Source organism: Petromyzon marinus, chromosome 19 (genome assembly GCF_048934315.1).
Source record: "Petromyzon marinus isolate PM22_M1 ecotype Great Lakes invasive population chromosome 19, UKy_Petmar_22M1.pri1.0, whole genome shotgun sequence".
Taxonomy (NCBI): domain Eukaryota; kingdom Metazoa; phylum Chordata; class Hyperoartia; order Petromyzontiformes; family Petromyzontidae; genus Petromyzon; species Petromyzon marinus.
Window position 1 is genome coordinate 7,274,405 of NC_133685.1, and position 15,588 is coordinate 7,289,992.

General features: G+C 43.6%; 1 protein-coding gene across 6 annotated transcripts in view; it reads left to right on the forward strand.

Annotated features, from left to right (window-relative positions):
* Positions 1-15,588, forward strand: part of LOC116943884 (tenascin-X-like) — a 156,527-nt gene that overhangs the window by 35,891 nt on the left and 105,048 nt on the right. For all 6 annotated transcript variants that reach the window (XM_032957190.2, XM_032957195.2, XM_032957191.2 and 3 more), the window contains 3 exons: positions 5,124-5,270; positions 13,928-14,052; positions 15,414-15,588. In XM_032957190.2, coding sequence (XP_032813081.2) covers positions 5,124-5,270; positions 13,928-14,052; positions 15,414-15,588 — 447 coding nt within the window. The remainder of the gene's footprint in view (positions 1-5,123; positions 5,271-13,927; positions 14,053-15,413) is intronic.

Consider the following 15,588-nt stretch of genomic DNA (forward strand, 5'->3'; position numbering starts at 1 on the left):
TGGATCCATTTCAAGTTCACCGAGTCCCAGCAGCTGATGGATACAATGATAAAAAAAACACATTCGTTAATAATGCTACCTTAAAAGGAAAAGTTTTAAATAGGCAGCATTTCAAACAATGGCCCTTGTTTAGAGCACATATAGAGGCCTCTTTCTATGAAGAAGGGCCATTACCTTAATGGGAAAGTATGCATTCGGTGACTTTTCAGGCAATGTTATTGACGAATAAGGTTTTTAAAAATTATTTTGTGTTGGTGCACCACTGCCAATGCAGTAGCGTGGCGAAATGATTTGTTTAACACTGATTTGTTAGTCAGGAATCTCTGAACGATGTGTGGCTCCTCAAATTAGTCTGAGTATATTCTCACAGAGACCTACTTGGTAACAGTACGTTTTATTCCTTGCGATGTACACTAAATGTCATGCACAATGGCACTCGTTGATAATCACCCTGGAGGGACGTTTAGCTGAGTTGATACCCAAATTAGGATTTATTTTCACAACTTTGCCAGTGTGAGCCGACAGATCTAGGCACAATGTACCACCCTCTGCTGCCAAATGTATGATTGGGGTAAAAAGATTTTATTTGTTTTTTTGTGCGTTTGAGTTTTCAGCCAGAGTTCTCTTTGTATTAGTTCCGTCCGTTCGTAAAAAGGGCATGATAACTCTCGCAAAAAATTTCCAATACAAATTCAAATATATTTGTGTTGCTTTTAGGGAATTGTCCCACATTAAAACTGGCGAATCCAAGCCCCGTTGTCTAGTCATAAGCTACTTGTTGTTTCCTGTACGTATGGCACGCGCACTACCGTTGCCCCTAATTAAATACTTATGAGGACGAATGCATATTCAAAAGCATTATAATCCATGCATATGCATGTTTTTTTTTCCATATTTAATATATAGTTTGGTTTTCGATGTAAACCCAATTTTATTTATAATTGTATTTTAATTTGGCCATTTTTGTTTTATACAATGTTGCTAATTTAGTACAAACTTACACTTTCAAGAACATTTTGCTGCTAACATTGGCTGCTGTAGGCCGCAAATGAAACGAAGCACCCACAAACCTGCGGTTTATTTTTGTTTGCTAAAACGAAAGCAGATATGGGATCGGTTGTTTGTAGTGGCACAGCAAGGTTCCTGTTATTTGTGTAACTACTCACACCGGCTCCCAGATATCCTCCACGCAGTTTATCATGAAAATCTCGAGCGATTTTTTTTCTCAACATTTTCAGACCCATTTCCCCAAAACTCAATTTTAGATCGCTAAGACAAAATGCTTGGCAAGTAATGACCTTTTATGGACACGCGTTTGCCAAATACTCCACTGGAAATGAAACAAATTAGAGGCGTGTGGTAGATTACGTCCACCCTTTAGCTGCAACACTGGGGTATCTTTCACTGCCACTTGTTAGTTACGCCAAAAGATAATTGTTCGCAAATGTGGAGTCTCCGGAGTTTGGCAAGTCCTTTCTTAAAAATAAACAATGAGTGCACGAATAATATAATGAAATAAAACCACTAAAACCCTGTGAACTTTCAAATAAACGCAAATTCGATATCGAAATGCTCGATTTGAGTATTTTGCTATTAACACGGTTTACTTTGAAAAGCCCTTGCACTTGAGATTTTCAAATATGTTTTCTTGGTCTTGTTAAACTTCGTGAAGGTGGTCCTCAGGTCATCAAACTCCAAAAGGCATGGAACTTGCTGAATTGTGCGAGTAATTAGTCTCTCGTCCATGCGTAGAGTATACACAACATTTGGGCGGAATCAGCGAGCGTTGAGCTTGAGAAAGCACATTGGCTGTGAGCGTTACAAAATATATAATTTAAAAAAACCTAACCATTAAGTGGAATATGTTCGCAGCCAGTACATATAACGTCAAAAAAAAACTTGTAATTTTTGTCCGGAAAAGTGGTGGTAATTTTTATGAATTGTTCACGTTGGTATTTATTTACAAAAGTTTGGTAGCAATAATTTTAATGGCTATATAGCTGCAGGGTAGAAACGCCGGCTCTTGTTAAACTGCGGCTTTGCAGAAGTCGCAGCGTGGGCTTTTGCCGCTTGCTCGGGTAATATTTAATCACCCTGACAACAAGAGTGCTTTGTTTTCTTGACCGGCCTAAGCGTGGACGTAACATTTTAGCATTTTGGTTTTTTTTGCCTTCTAAAGGCATATGCATCTCAAGATGCGATTGTACAGTAAGTTGGGTATAGAAATTAATGGGAATCCACCAAATGGAGAGCAGTTTTCAGGAGCTTAAGTACGAGTTGTCAATCTCGCGGCGGCTATTCACAGTGACACTGGAACATACTTTTCCGCAAATTAGATCGGATAAATAAAGGCATCAAGATAAATGGGCGAAAGTATAATTCGCCGGCGACAATCCTTACAAACAACCACGTTGACGACGAACTCGTGGAACTGATTGAATCTTATAACCAAGAAGGATGCAAAGTGGGCCTAAACATAATCATATGAACAAAAGTAAATTCTCCTGCTTTGAAGCATTCGTGACCTGCAGCTACATCCAAGGATGCCTCCAAATCCTTCTTTAAATAGGCCGTTTACTATCTTTAATACATGTACGGCAGTATTGTAAATATATGTACTGTAACCAGTCAAATATGTAGTCGTAAGAATGAGGTTCGCTTGTGTGTGATTTCAGATCTTGCCACGTCTGCTGGGATGTGACCCAAACCTTTTGAGGGCTACGTCAACCTGGGCAATAATATCATCTACTGGGGATGTGTTTGGGGTGACTGCAAAGTTCAGCCCTTTCAGCTAGTACCGATGTTAGGCTATCGGAAATTGTGCTGTTATTATGATTGACGATAATCTTGTTAACATTCTAGATTTGAAGTTTTCGTGACTGCAAGGATCCATACTCTTTGGTTCTTTTTGGTAAAGTCACCTAGGTGAAAAACATAATAATAAATAAATACAAATATCAAAATATTGAAATAAATAAATCACGACGTTTCGATTGCAACACAAGCAATCAATTCCTTGCTGTGGTTATCACACCTGATGATGATTGCTTGTTGCAATCGAAACGCCGTGATTTATTTATTTCTATATGTTTATATTTTTATTTATTAGAATTTTTTTTCACCTACGTGACTTTACCAAAAGAACCAAAGTCGTGATTTGCTTATTTCTATTTTTTATGTTATTTGATATATTTATTATTTATTTGTTCACCTACGTGACTTTACCGAAAGAACCAAAGAGTATGAATCTTGTTAACATCTAACTTGTTTAGGTGTGGATCTGGCTTTTTTTTTTACAGGATGTTGAATTTAGCAAGCAGGTTAACTTACACATTTGGTTGACATTGTCACGGCAGAAGAAACAATCATGTTATCTACAAGGTCCCAATCAAATGTGGGCATTTTATCGGTTCAGCAGTGCCACCGCAGGATTCCTGTTTCCGCCTGAGGACGACTGCTTGTGTTGCGATCGAAACGTGATATATATTTTTTTCTACCTACGTGACTTTACCGAAAGAACCAAAGAGTATACATTTTCCTGAACAAAAGAAAATGGCTGTTGGAGAAACAAAGCTGGGAAACACAACACAGTGCATCTATGTATCTGGGATAATTATTAGAAGGGGTGATTCATAATTGGTTGTATTTTCCATTCGATCGGGTAGGTACAATGTCCAGTTTCTTTTAACAATATAACCCTTCCACCACCTGACAGAGCCAATCAAATAGAGTTGTCACGTGCCAGTCGAATCAATGTGGTGGAGGGTTATAGATACATGAAATAACATTGCACATACACAATGATCTAAACCCCAAAAAACTAACTTAATCTTAATATTGGTTTTATCAGGTAAAGCCCACTGAGCTATCGGCTTCTTTTTCAGAAGCGATCTGGCCACAAATGAAAGCTCAACGAAATGGCTTGTTGTGTGGAAATTTATAGCAGACAAATACTCTAAATAATCTATGGTTCTAAATGAGTTTCCACCGGATGCATCTCCACCCGCCTTGACAATTGCCGTTCAAACTTTGAAGACTCCGTAAAGATTTTGCTGCACTACAAAAATGACCGGTGTCTTCATTCAAACGTGGTCAAAGCTGCCTATGCCCTCGTCCCCCCTCCTTCTCGTCTAACGTGATTGAAATTAACAAAACCACACAGCCATTATGAAAATTTACAAACATTCTCAGTGCCCCACCCATCCTTTCCAGGCAAATGCATGTATAACTTTCCCACGCTACCCCCACCCCCCCATAATATTCGCTAAGAGCGTCCCGTCGACCAACAATAGCCTTTTTTTTACCGACCCTGTTGGTGATTTCGCACGGCAGCAAAGTGCTAACATCACGCGGGCAAGCTACATGGTCGCCTCGCGTTTTACGTGCGTTTACGTAACACGATTTTGAAATAGGTGGGTTAGATTAACTAACACTTATTATGTGCAAACTATTGTTGAAATAGCGCACTCCAGCGCTTTGTCCTAGGTGTACAGAGAACACGCTGCGAGCTCGTCGTTAGTCAGGCACCAAAGTTCAGCGGCGATGCTGTCTGAGGTGCAGCACAACAACCACAAGCAAGGGCAGAAGCATCAGCATCTACTTTATCGCTCACCATATTGAATTTTGTCTTGTGCAGATTTGTATACCAATGTGTCTGGTAAACGTCCAGCTACATCCAAGGATGTCTCCAAATCCTTCTTTAAATAGGCTGTTGACTATCTTTAATACATGTACGGCAGTATTGTAAATATATGTACTGTAACCAGTCCAATATGTAGTCGTAAGAAGGAGGTTCGCTAGTGTGCTCTCCCTAACCCCAACCATTCCCTTTATTTATAAGCGATTTTTGAGTTACGCGTCGTTTTGTCAAGAACACAACCCCCCCCGTAAAACGAGAAGTAGCCGTATTGCTAAATCCTTTCAACAAAATTACGTGTAAAAGTCACTGGGCTGAATCGCTAAAACTTCCCACGTAACGTTATTTTACTCCAAAGGTGTGGCGAAGCTATAACAGCACGTGGCGTGGGGACTTTACACCAATGACCCCCCCCCCCCCATCACCGTTGACCACACCGTGTCTCAAATCCTGCTTTTGTGGCCGTGTTGTTGTGTGTGGTCCGCAGACCAGTGCCAGGACACGGACTCGAGGCAGTTCTACCAGATCGGAGAGACGTGGGTGCGACTTGTGGAGGGCTCGCCGTACATGTGCATCTGCCTCGGCAAAGGCATTGGCGAATGGAGCTGCAATCCTCAGACAAATTTGAACGAAGGTACGAAGGGTCGTGCATTTCAAATGCATTTTTATCCGTGCGCGCACGTGCCCGCTTTAAAATAATTTGTCCGGTAAATCGCCCATTTGAAAGTGCCCGATTTTATAGAAATGCTTTTTTATAGATACCTCTTTCGAATGGGGAATTGTGCGTTGTTATTATTAAGTACTGTGTGCTCATACATTCCGGGCCCCCTGGTTGGTTTTTTCCCTGAGCTGGGTAAGGTGTTAAGCCATGTTCAAATTTTGGGAGATGTTGTCTTAACCCTTTTCCCGTTCTGAGACGTATGCAAGTTGCAGGGTGGTGGGGTCCTGTTCACCGCTGAACCTCAACGTGCGAGCGGTTCAGCATTCAATTTATTATTCAGCGATACAGCAATGGCAGTGGTTTGTGTACAAGCACACAAATGAACAACTCCATGCATTTGTCAATATCGCCGTGGCCTTAAAAGGAGAAAAAAATATATAATGGGCAACGTTGCATGCATTGAGCCTCGTCGATAGCACATTTCACGTGCACTGAAGAAGGGTCATTGCCCATAAGGTCGCCCGTTGTGGTTATTTATCCCCTTATGGGCACGGTGTGCTTGACAATTGTGAGTTTGTCTTGTTTATAGTTTTGTTGGTCAGGTCGCCTCGGTTTGAAGAATCGCGTTTTTTTTTTTTTCCGGCGGCTGTTCTCTCCCTCGACTGGAATTTGAAAAGTGTGTGTATTTTTGTTTGTAAATGCGGCGTTATTTTCCACATCACTTGGCTTGCGATAGTTGCAGCAACGCCGCTTGCTCTGTGAATCGTACCGTTTCCGTGGGTTTTTACATAAACGCATTTGCGGGAGGCGTAGTTCTTGACACATCTCGTAGCCTAGGTGCAACCCCTTGCCTGATGAGGCAGAAATGCAGGCAACCGCACTCGCCGATTGTATAGGACTCTTAATACAACGAGCCTTCAAAAAAATGCTACAGTCAGTCTTTGCTCGTTGTGTAACGTACAGCCCTGTGTCAGCCATGTGAGGGTTGTTTTACCATATTCCGCCATGCTGGTCAGTGAAAGTGGGTGAAGAGGTGAGGGGGTCAGTTCAGTCATCTGATGTTAGCAGTGGCCCGGAACCCAATTCATTTGGTCAGGTTTACAATCCAGTGTGCCAACCATTCTGCCACATCTCCATTCCTAATAGGAGTAAACAGGAGGTGGATTTCTCCACAACTCTGGCTGTTGACTGATGATGTTAATTGTAATTACTGGCAAAACGTGATGGCACTCGAATTGTAAATCTTGTGGGTTTATTCTCCAACACACTCGTGTGCTGTACTAGTAATGCATTCGCATGTTATGTTCACGTGACAAACCTTAAAAAATTTGGTTGTCAGGCGGTGGCGGGTTTAACGAGACTTTTATATTCTTGTGATCTAACCCAACAACCTTTTACGGATAATATTGGTCGCAAAAGCCTACAACTGTGTTAAACTTCATCTCCATCCCTGTTGTCAGTCTATCGTTAAAAATGCAGTTACTTCTGTTTTTAAAACGGATTACATTTCAGGACTGAGAAAATGATCATGTTCTCTTGCATTCAAACTGGTCACACTTGACCTCCCTCAACTGTGCAAACATCACACCTGTGTTAAATAATGTTGAATTTATTGTAATGAATATATTCTTTTGGCCGGGTGGCTCCGTGGTAGAGCTTGTGGCTCGTCATAGGAAGGTCGCGAGTTCCAATCCTCGTTGGGGGATTGACTCTGCCCATAATTCCTCCTGGAAAAGTCAGCCACAGTGGTTGTGTCAAATGGTTATACACTTCTTCTTCTGCCATATGAATGAGGGATTTCCACCACTGGCTCGGCAGCGGTGTGAATGGATGAGCTCCAGCTGAATGCTGATGTTGATCAGGGAGTCTCTTGAGTAGTGTGATCAACAATCAATCACCCAGTGTATTACTCTCTTCCACTATCTTAACCATCTTAATCATGGGGTGCTGCAGTTTCGAGGAGACGGTATCTCCATCACCTGATACGCAGGAGGTCGTGGGTTCCATCCCAGATCCTGGGGATGCCTGTCGTATATTTGGAATCCGTGTAATTTATCTCCCCTCGGTGATCATGTCGATTTTTCTGTGTGTTCCTATAGTTTTTCCCTCCACATTTAGAAACGTGCCTTTTAGATTATATGGCTGCTACTATAAATTCCCACGTGATGATATAAGTCACTTCGATGGACTGTAATCACATGTGGCCAGGTTGCCTCTGATTTGGAGCTAATAGTTCAATGGGCTTTATCTGGTAAATAAGCAAATCAAGAAGGAAAGCAGTAAATTGGGGTTAAATAAATATTATTTTTCTCCTGTCTGTGAAAGAGGCATTTTGTATATTTAATCTAATTCCGTGTTTATGTCACTGTATTGATATTCGTTGGAGCATTGTTCATATTTTTTCAAGAAAATTAGGTTATATTTAATTAATTAAGCTGTTACCTTTTTTGGGTGGTGGGAAATAAATTTAAGGCTAAGGAAAATAAACCAACAAGCGTTTTCCAGTCGCCCTTAAATTCCACGTAATTTAGGGCCCGTTAAACGAACGGCCAGTGACACATGGCAGTAATCAGCATTCGGTTTTGAGGTATGCTCGTATTAGGGTTAATGTTGCACATGTGGCAGTGGTTTAGTCCCCTTTCTGATAAATGTGTCGTCGGTTACATTTACGTCTCAAACTGTTATTACTGGAACACGTTTAATGCGTTTGTTTTTGTAAAGGTGGAGAGAGAGGTCCATCGTGTTCTGTGTAGGTACATTCGACTGGGCACTTTTCTTCAGCTCCATTTGCTGTCCTCTCCCTCCTTCGTAACTAAGTTACAATTGCTGCCGGTGAGAGGACTGCGATGAACAGATGTTCTGGCATGCTCGTGATTGGAACATCTTTGCCGGTTAGAAACAATTAGGCTGGCCTGCCTACGATCTATCCTGGGTTTAACCAGGCTGGATTGTGTGAGGAGCTCACAAATCCTTCAAAGATCTGGACAAAGTCCCATCGGTGAGCTCCTCCGGCAGGCAAGGCTGCGTTGGCTGGGTCATGTAGCCCGCATTCTCAGCCACCGCATGCCTCAAACAGCTTTTGTTTGGCCAGACAGAGGGGGCTAAACGGGCACGGCACAGGCTAGAGAAGAGATGGAGTGATGTGGTACAGGAGGACGTGGAGCTGAGTGGACTTGCCGATGACTGGTACCAGCAGTGTCAAGATTGGCCTCTGTGGAGGAGGCTCGTGAAGGACGCTACTGGGCAGTTGGAGGCAGTCGCCCTCCAACAACAACGGAGGGCGGAGGAGTGACGCTCACAACAACGAGCGGAGCGCCGGGTGGCTAAAGCACAGCAGGTTGGCACAGTAGGGGGCACAGGTGGTGTATCAGCCAGTCATCTCAGTCAGTCGACCCGTGGCACCTGGGTCTGCCACGTGACCTGCCAGCGGGCGTTCGACACTTCACGTGGCCTCAAGGTGCACATAGCCTTGCACAAGCGCCGTGGTGATGTCACCTCCACTTAGTGGTGAATAGCGGTGGTGGTTGTTGTTGTTGTTGTGATTGAGGAGTCTTGGTAGCACCATCGTAGTCGTAGTGACGGCTCTTTTGTGAGGGCCGGAGACTTTGCGATTAACTCTTGGTGGAAGCCTGAAGGATGTGGTAAACAATTCTAAATGTGGTAGTTTACAACTGTGCTATTATGAAAAGCATGTGTGTAGCTTGATGTGATGACGCTTTCATGGTGGGGGACCATTCCTACAATGTTGCCAGAGTCGAGTGATATACAACTGTATTCGTGACAGCGTTTTGCTGTAATATAAATTCCTTCGTATTTATACAAAAGATCCCCCTTAGCCTCAACAGACTGTTGGGGCAAGTGCTGTCAGAGGGCACCTCCTGAAGGCCAGCATGGCACCGCACCCAGCTGCCTTTGTCTCCCTAGTGACGATGTTTACACACTATACCAGTCGACCTCGGGGCAGCCCAGGACAGGTTCAGATGATCGTCACTGGTGTTGCCCGTGAGCGGGAATCGACCTCAGGCCACCGGGATCATAGCACAGTAGGCTAACCACTAGAGACAAAGATTCCCCGTTTAGCCTTAACAAACTGTTGGCACAAGTGCTGTTAGCGAGCACCTCTCCCACACGCACAGCGGCATACTGTAAATGAAAGCCAAAGTATCCACGTGGTCAAGTGAACCACGGGATTATGTTTTCAACTTCCAAGGCACCCCTGCGCCGGTGGTGAAAACAGCCGCTGTTGACTTTTCGCACAGCGGGGGGGTTCACATTGTCAACACCAGAAACCCGATGGGTCCGAGTCGACCACCAGCCAAGATTTGGGCCTACGAAACAACAGTCGAGTTGCTCTATCCCCACAGCACCAGATGGCCTGACGACACTTAAGTAGAACATTGTTCATGGCCAACGCTGTTGGTGCCACTGCACCTCGCCATTGCTTCCTTTCCACCACATCCCACAGCTGTATATATGAATGTTGAACTGTTTGACCATACTTCACTAGGCTGGTCACTGCGGGTTTGTGAAAGGGGAGCCAAGTTTACAGCGCAGTGCGCCAATCACCACTCGTCACTGCTGTTCGTGCGCGTTAATTAGCAAAGTATGAAGAACAGCCATCAACATTCGTATCCATGTATGGTGAACTTCTTTCGCGCCGTACGTAGCCAACTGTGCTAATCGGAGGTGCGGGGGAAGGACAACAAACTAAACAAAAAAACAGTTCTAAAGGGAATGAGTTTTCAATCTAGATTTAAAAGTGCATAGCTCCCAGTGGCTTCCTAATATCGGAAAGAAGAACATTCCAGACGGCTGCAGATGCGCGTTTGAAAGCGCGACGCAATGCGGTGACCGTCTTTGCAGTGACAACCAAGGCACAGTCGACGTTCGACCTTCAAGCTCTGCGATTGAGGAGTTTATTCCTCCGATTAGCACGGTTGGCCACGTACGGTGCGAAGGAAGTTCAATGGACATAGAATACAGTAAAACCTCGTTATTTCGGTATTTGTTATTTTCGTAATTGGGGATAATTCAGTACAGCTGCGCGTTTGGCATATTTACGGTATATTAGTAATTCGCCATGAGCCGAATTGCCGTACCGAATGGTCCAATTCCGGCATACACGTGGAGCGACGCCACGCGCCACAGCCAAAATAACTACTCAGTCTGGTGGCGGTGCGCGTGGTGAGCGTCAGTCCAGACCTGTCGCTTTGGACTTTACCTTGCTTATGCACTCTGTGCAAGCCAACCCTCTCAGAAATGTCGCCTACACCTACATCAAGAAGTAATAAAAAGGGACTGAAGTATAAGTCCCTTAGTCTGCGAGACAAATATAATGTTTTGGATAGAATTGATGCAGGGCATGTGCAATGTGTATGATGTGTGAAGAATTTTTAAAACAAATTTGGAAAAACTATTTTATTTGGGCAGGAGGCATTGTGGAGTTAATTCGACACAGTATCCACACAGTATCCTGTGTCGAATTAACAAGGGTTTAACTATACAGTTTAAAATCCTATTAACTTACAAATCAGTTAATCGTCTTGCCCCAGCCTACATCATTGACATCCTGCACCCATATGCTGCCCTCGAGGGCCTTAAGATCTGGGGATGGCAGATCTTATCTGCATTCCTAGGTCGAGGCTTCAGTCTACGGGTGACCGAGGTTTTGTCCCCATGTAGCCCCCTGGCTATGGAATGCTCGCTCACGAGATATCAGGGATCTCTCATTTTTTTTAATGCGTCTTAAAACCTATTTATATGCTTCCGCTTATTCACCTTTTAGTTCATTTCGTAAATGGATTCTTAGAATGTATTTCGAATATAATTATTTTTATGCTGAGTGCCTGCTGCTGCTGTGTCCTGGACAGCACTTGATGAAAAGCATGAAATAAATGGAATTACAGTCGAACCCTCGTCTTAACGACGGTAATTGGTTCCATGAAACCGGTCGTGAAGTGATTTGGTCATTAAGCGAGTATAGGAAATGCACGTTAAAGGCTTAATTCGTTCCGATGGCATGGAAAGTTACCCATTTTTTTCCACCCAAAAAACATACTTTATAATATTTAAACAATGGATATTAATACATAAAAATACTAACACCACTATAAACACGCAACATGAAAATGAACGTGATTTAATCAATGCATTAATTGACTGTACCGACAACAGCCTGTCGTTAAAAGGGGAATGGTCGGTAAGTGAACACATTGGGCTCTATGGAGGCCCGTGGTTAAGCGATTAGTCGTGAACACGGGTGGTCGTAAAGAGAGGTTATACTAATGATCATTATTATACAATCCTATGCATTTAAATAAAATGCAGCAAGTCCAACTGGTACTGTTGCTGATGCTGCAAGCCGTTGGGGGCGGGGGGGGGTTTGCCTCGCACTAATTTGGCACGTGGCGTCGTGGTGGGGCACGAGCAGGAGGAGGGGAGATCTTGCCCCGTACATGGCGAACAATGTCCCTTGAATTTGTGCGAGCGGCTGCAGCCCAGAAGTGGAACGCCATACGATGACTCTGTGTCTGTTGCGGTGTGGTGGGGTTTTTTTTTTACTGTGAGATGAACACGCGACGTGAAATGTGTGTTGCTTGGAGAGCGAGATTTGAACCTTTTTCAGATTAAACAAATGCGGCATTAAACGGTACTCGTGGGGCTTTTAAAAATGCATGCCACTTGCAGTAGAAGTTGAGGCCTGTTTTGGATACCTGTTTGCCAATATAATGCAAATGTATTTTGCAAACATACTACGGTGATATTGTTACCATTTCGTAGTGAATGTTGAATATATAAATTAATATTTTATTACGTTTTTTTTAGATGCTCCCTTGTACAAATCTGATTTGGTGTGAATATTCAACCACATCAATCCACTGCTGAACAATTGTGACAGCTATATTCCATACTTTACCACACTGGTCACTACGGGTTGATGGAAACGGGAAGTATAGATGTAGCGAGCATACAAGTACAGTACATTAAAGGGTCGTTCTGCACTGCCCACCATGTACCTTGGCAGCCTATAACACTTGTTATGCATCGTGGTCATCCATCCACGCAATGTCCAGGCTCAACCTTTCAAGATGCGAATGAGATCCGTTGCATTCTGGGTGATGAAGTCCTGGGCCTGATTTTCCATATTATTAATATAGCACATTAACATTTACTTAATTGTTGTACTCTGCTGGGCATGTCTCAGTTGTGCGGTGGCGACAAAGCGATGCGCCGTGTGGGTTACTACACGCACGCACATCAATCTACGTCTGCTCGTTTAGAGATGTGTGGGGGGGAAAAAAACGAAATGACAAACGACTCGGGCAGGCGTAGATTGAGGACTGGATTCGCTCGCACGAAAGCAGCTGCGGTTTTTAGAAAACGTTTTGTGCAGATGTGGTGAGAGGAGTTCCTGGTCCCAAAGTGTATTTGTCATCAACTGGCACCATCTGTACTAACGTCTCGCTGTTTTGAATGAACCTCTGCTGTGGTGAGGCGGCTCGCGTTGGCCGTGGGTTTTCCAGCCACAACAGGATGTGGCCGAGTGATTCTCGTGTGTGGTACGCTTACTTTGACAGCAGCAGTGAGGTTATGCACCCAGAGGGGCCTGCGTGCCCCCCCCCCTGCCCCCCAAGCTGAATATCAGTTTTTGTTTCTACTCTGTATTTGTTTTTAGGGTTGGGCCACTTTGGTCGTTTTCTGCCAACATTCTATTCACGAGCCCTCTATCACCCGACAAGATTGTTAGTGACGCCTACAAATAAATTAATTAATACGTGCCAATGTACTGATCGAGTTATAAACAACGTTCTTCCTCACCGGTGGCGGTAGGCTTTTGAATTCAACATCAACGCCTTATGGCGTTTTTGCTCCAATCTCTTTGAGCTTCATCAGGTGGCAGTAAGCTCCATTTTGCTGAATGATTTTTGAAGCCTTCCTGGGTAAAGAAAATCCTATTACCTCGCTAACACCCAGGACACTGCCACTAATCGTAGATCAGCATGTGATATTATTGTCACCCAAAGATAAACAAAATCGGCAACTAAAATGTCAAAAGTATAGATGATTGTCTACATAACTGAAAACTTTTCTGTCTTCTAAGGTCGAAGGAAATAAACCGCGAGGTTCCAAGGTGGAATTTGGCATCCAGAGTCCTATTGTTAGACAGTTTCATAAATAAACAGGACCCATATCAAAATATAACTGCACAATGCTGGCCAGCGTGTGATCGTACACAACTACGCACTTCCGTAGCTTGATATAACTGCATTGAGCAACGGAGTTGTTTGGCGGTCCATACCACTGATGAATTGCCAATCTATGTGTTCATGCAACAACCCGGGGTGCAGTCGAGACCTTGGTGCATAATGTTTGTATTCTTAGTATTTATAGTACCTTGCATTGTCTGTTTATATTTCTAGTAAATTGCTTTGTGTGTGTGTGTGTTTTATATTTATTTTTATAATATGAGTATATTGCTTTGTACTTGGTCTGTGTACATGTATGTATAGTACATTTGCTTTGTCTGTGCGTGTTTTGTATTTATTATACATTTCCTCGTCCGTGTGTTCGTATTCAGAGAGAGTACGTTGCCTCCCCCTCCCCCCCCCCCTGGTCTGTGTGGTGCGCAGTAAAAACTCCCATCCAAGTTTTCATCTCAGATGCCTCGAACCAGGCCAGCTCCCACCCGCGCATCGAGTGGGCCAACACCCAGCAGCTGCCTCACGTCACGGGGTACTTGCTCCGCTGGAGACAGGTACCCCCCCCCCCCCACCACCACCACCAAGCATGAATATTTATTTATACTGGAGGAATCCGATGAGCTATTAAGCTCTTTATTACCTAATGTTCGAATTAACTGCGAGCGCTTTTGTAAGTATTGAGTGTTTGTAAGCGATTGGTGCAACAACAAAAACCCAAAGTCTTCCACCCCTGAGAATATTTGACGATGCCAAGCAATGATATTTGACGATGCCAATCAATGCTTGGCATCGTCAAATATCGTATTTTTTGTATTATTTGTTGTTGTAACGTCCTGACGCCATTTCCCTACTGTACATCTGTTAAAAGAGCTTTATAGCTCATCGGATTCCTCCATTATAAATATTCTGATTCTGAATTAACTGTCTTCTCCAAGGCAATAGTTCTCACCTGCTTCGGTTTTGGCACAAACCTACCCCAATAAAAAATACAAGTATATATTGCCCAACTTGTTTCCCTGTTTTCTCTGTGAGAAGTTTGTCAATGTGGGTTACCATTGACACCTCATTACAAACACTCAGAGTATCTTGAAAATAATTGAGACACTTAAATTTCGATTTAAAGCTTTCGTGACTGCAAGGATTCATCTTCTTTGGTTCTTTCGGTAGTCACGTAGAATGAGAATAAAATAATGAAATAAAATAAGACTAAAATTCTCACGAAGTTTCGGCCACAACACAAGTAGCCTTCAGGTTAAGGAACAGACATGTCGGGATGACAGGGACTACAGGTCTAGGTTGACTCGGCCACAATTGAGTAAGAAGGCTACTTGTGTTGTGGCCGAAACTTCGTGAGAATTTTATTGTCTTATTTTATTATTTTATTCTCATTCTACGTGACTTTACCGAAAGAACCAAAGAAAATTGAAACGCTTGTTTATTCAGTAGAGGCTAGATCATTTTCCACCATCATTCACACACTCACCTGTGAAGCTATAAATGAAAAGGCAGCTGGAATTCTGGGTAATGGCACCCAGCCAGAGCTAATAAAACGGACGGTAAGATTTTGAGTTTTTTTGGGGAATGGCCAATAACAGCAAGGTGTCGCAAACACTGAAATATGGTTGTTAACAATTTTGTAATTTTTTTGTTGTTGAGTATAATGAAGTAAAAGTAAAGCAAATGAAATGCGAATTAAATGAAGAAGAGATGAAAAATCGCCGTAAAATCTGCACTGCATTAATATCGGAGGCGTGTTGCCGACTTTGTTCGCCGGGAGAACACGTGTGTGCAGTTTTTGACTCTGCCACCGAAACCTCCTCAAGAATGCGTCGAGCGTGCCGTTGTAAATTCTGAAAGCACGCCCCGTTCTTCGACTTCCCATGTAACACGTACCTTCAATGACTTCTGCTGGCAGAAAAACAGCCGTCTGTCCTGGCGGGAGGTGTCCGTGCCGGCACGCCTGAACTCCTACACCATCACTGGGCTGAAGCCGGGCCTGACGTACGAGGGGCAGCTCATCACGCTGCTGGTGTCCGGCCTGCGCGAAGTGACGCGCTTCGAGTTCACCACCTCGCTTGTCACGCACCACT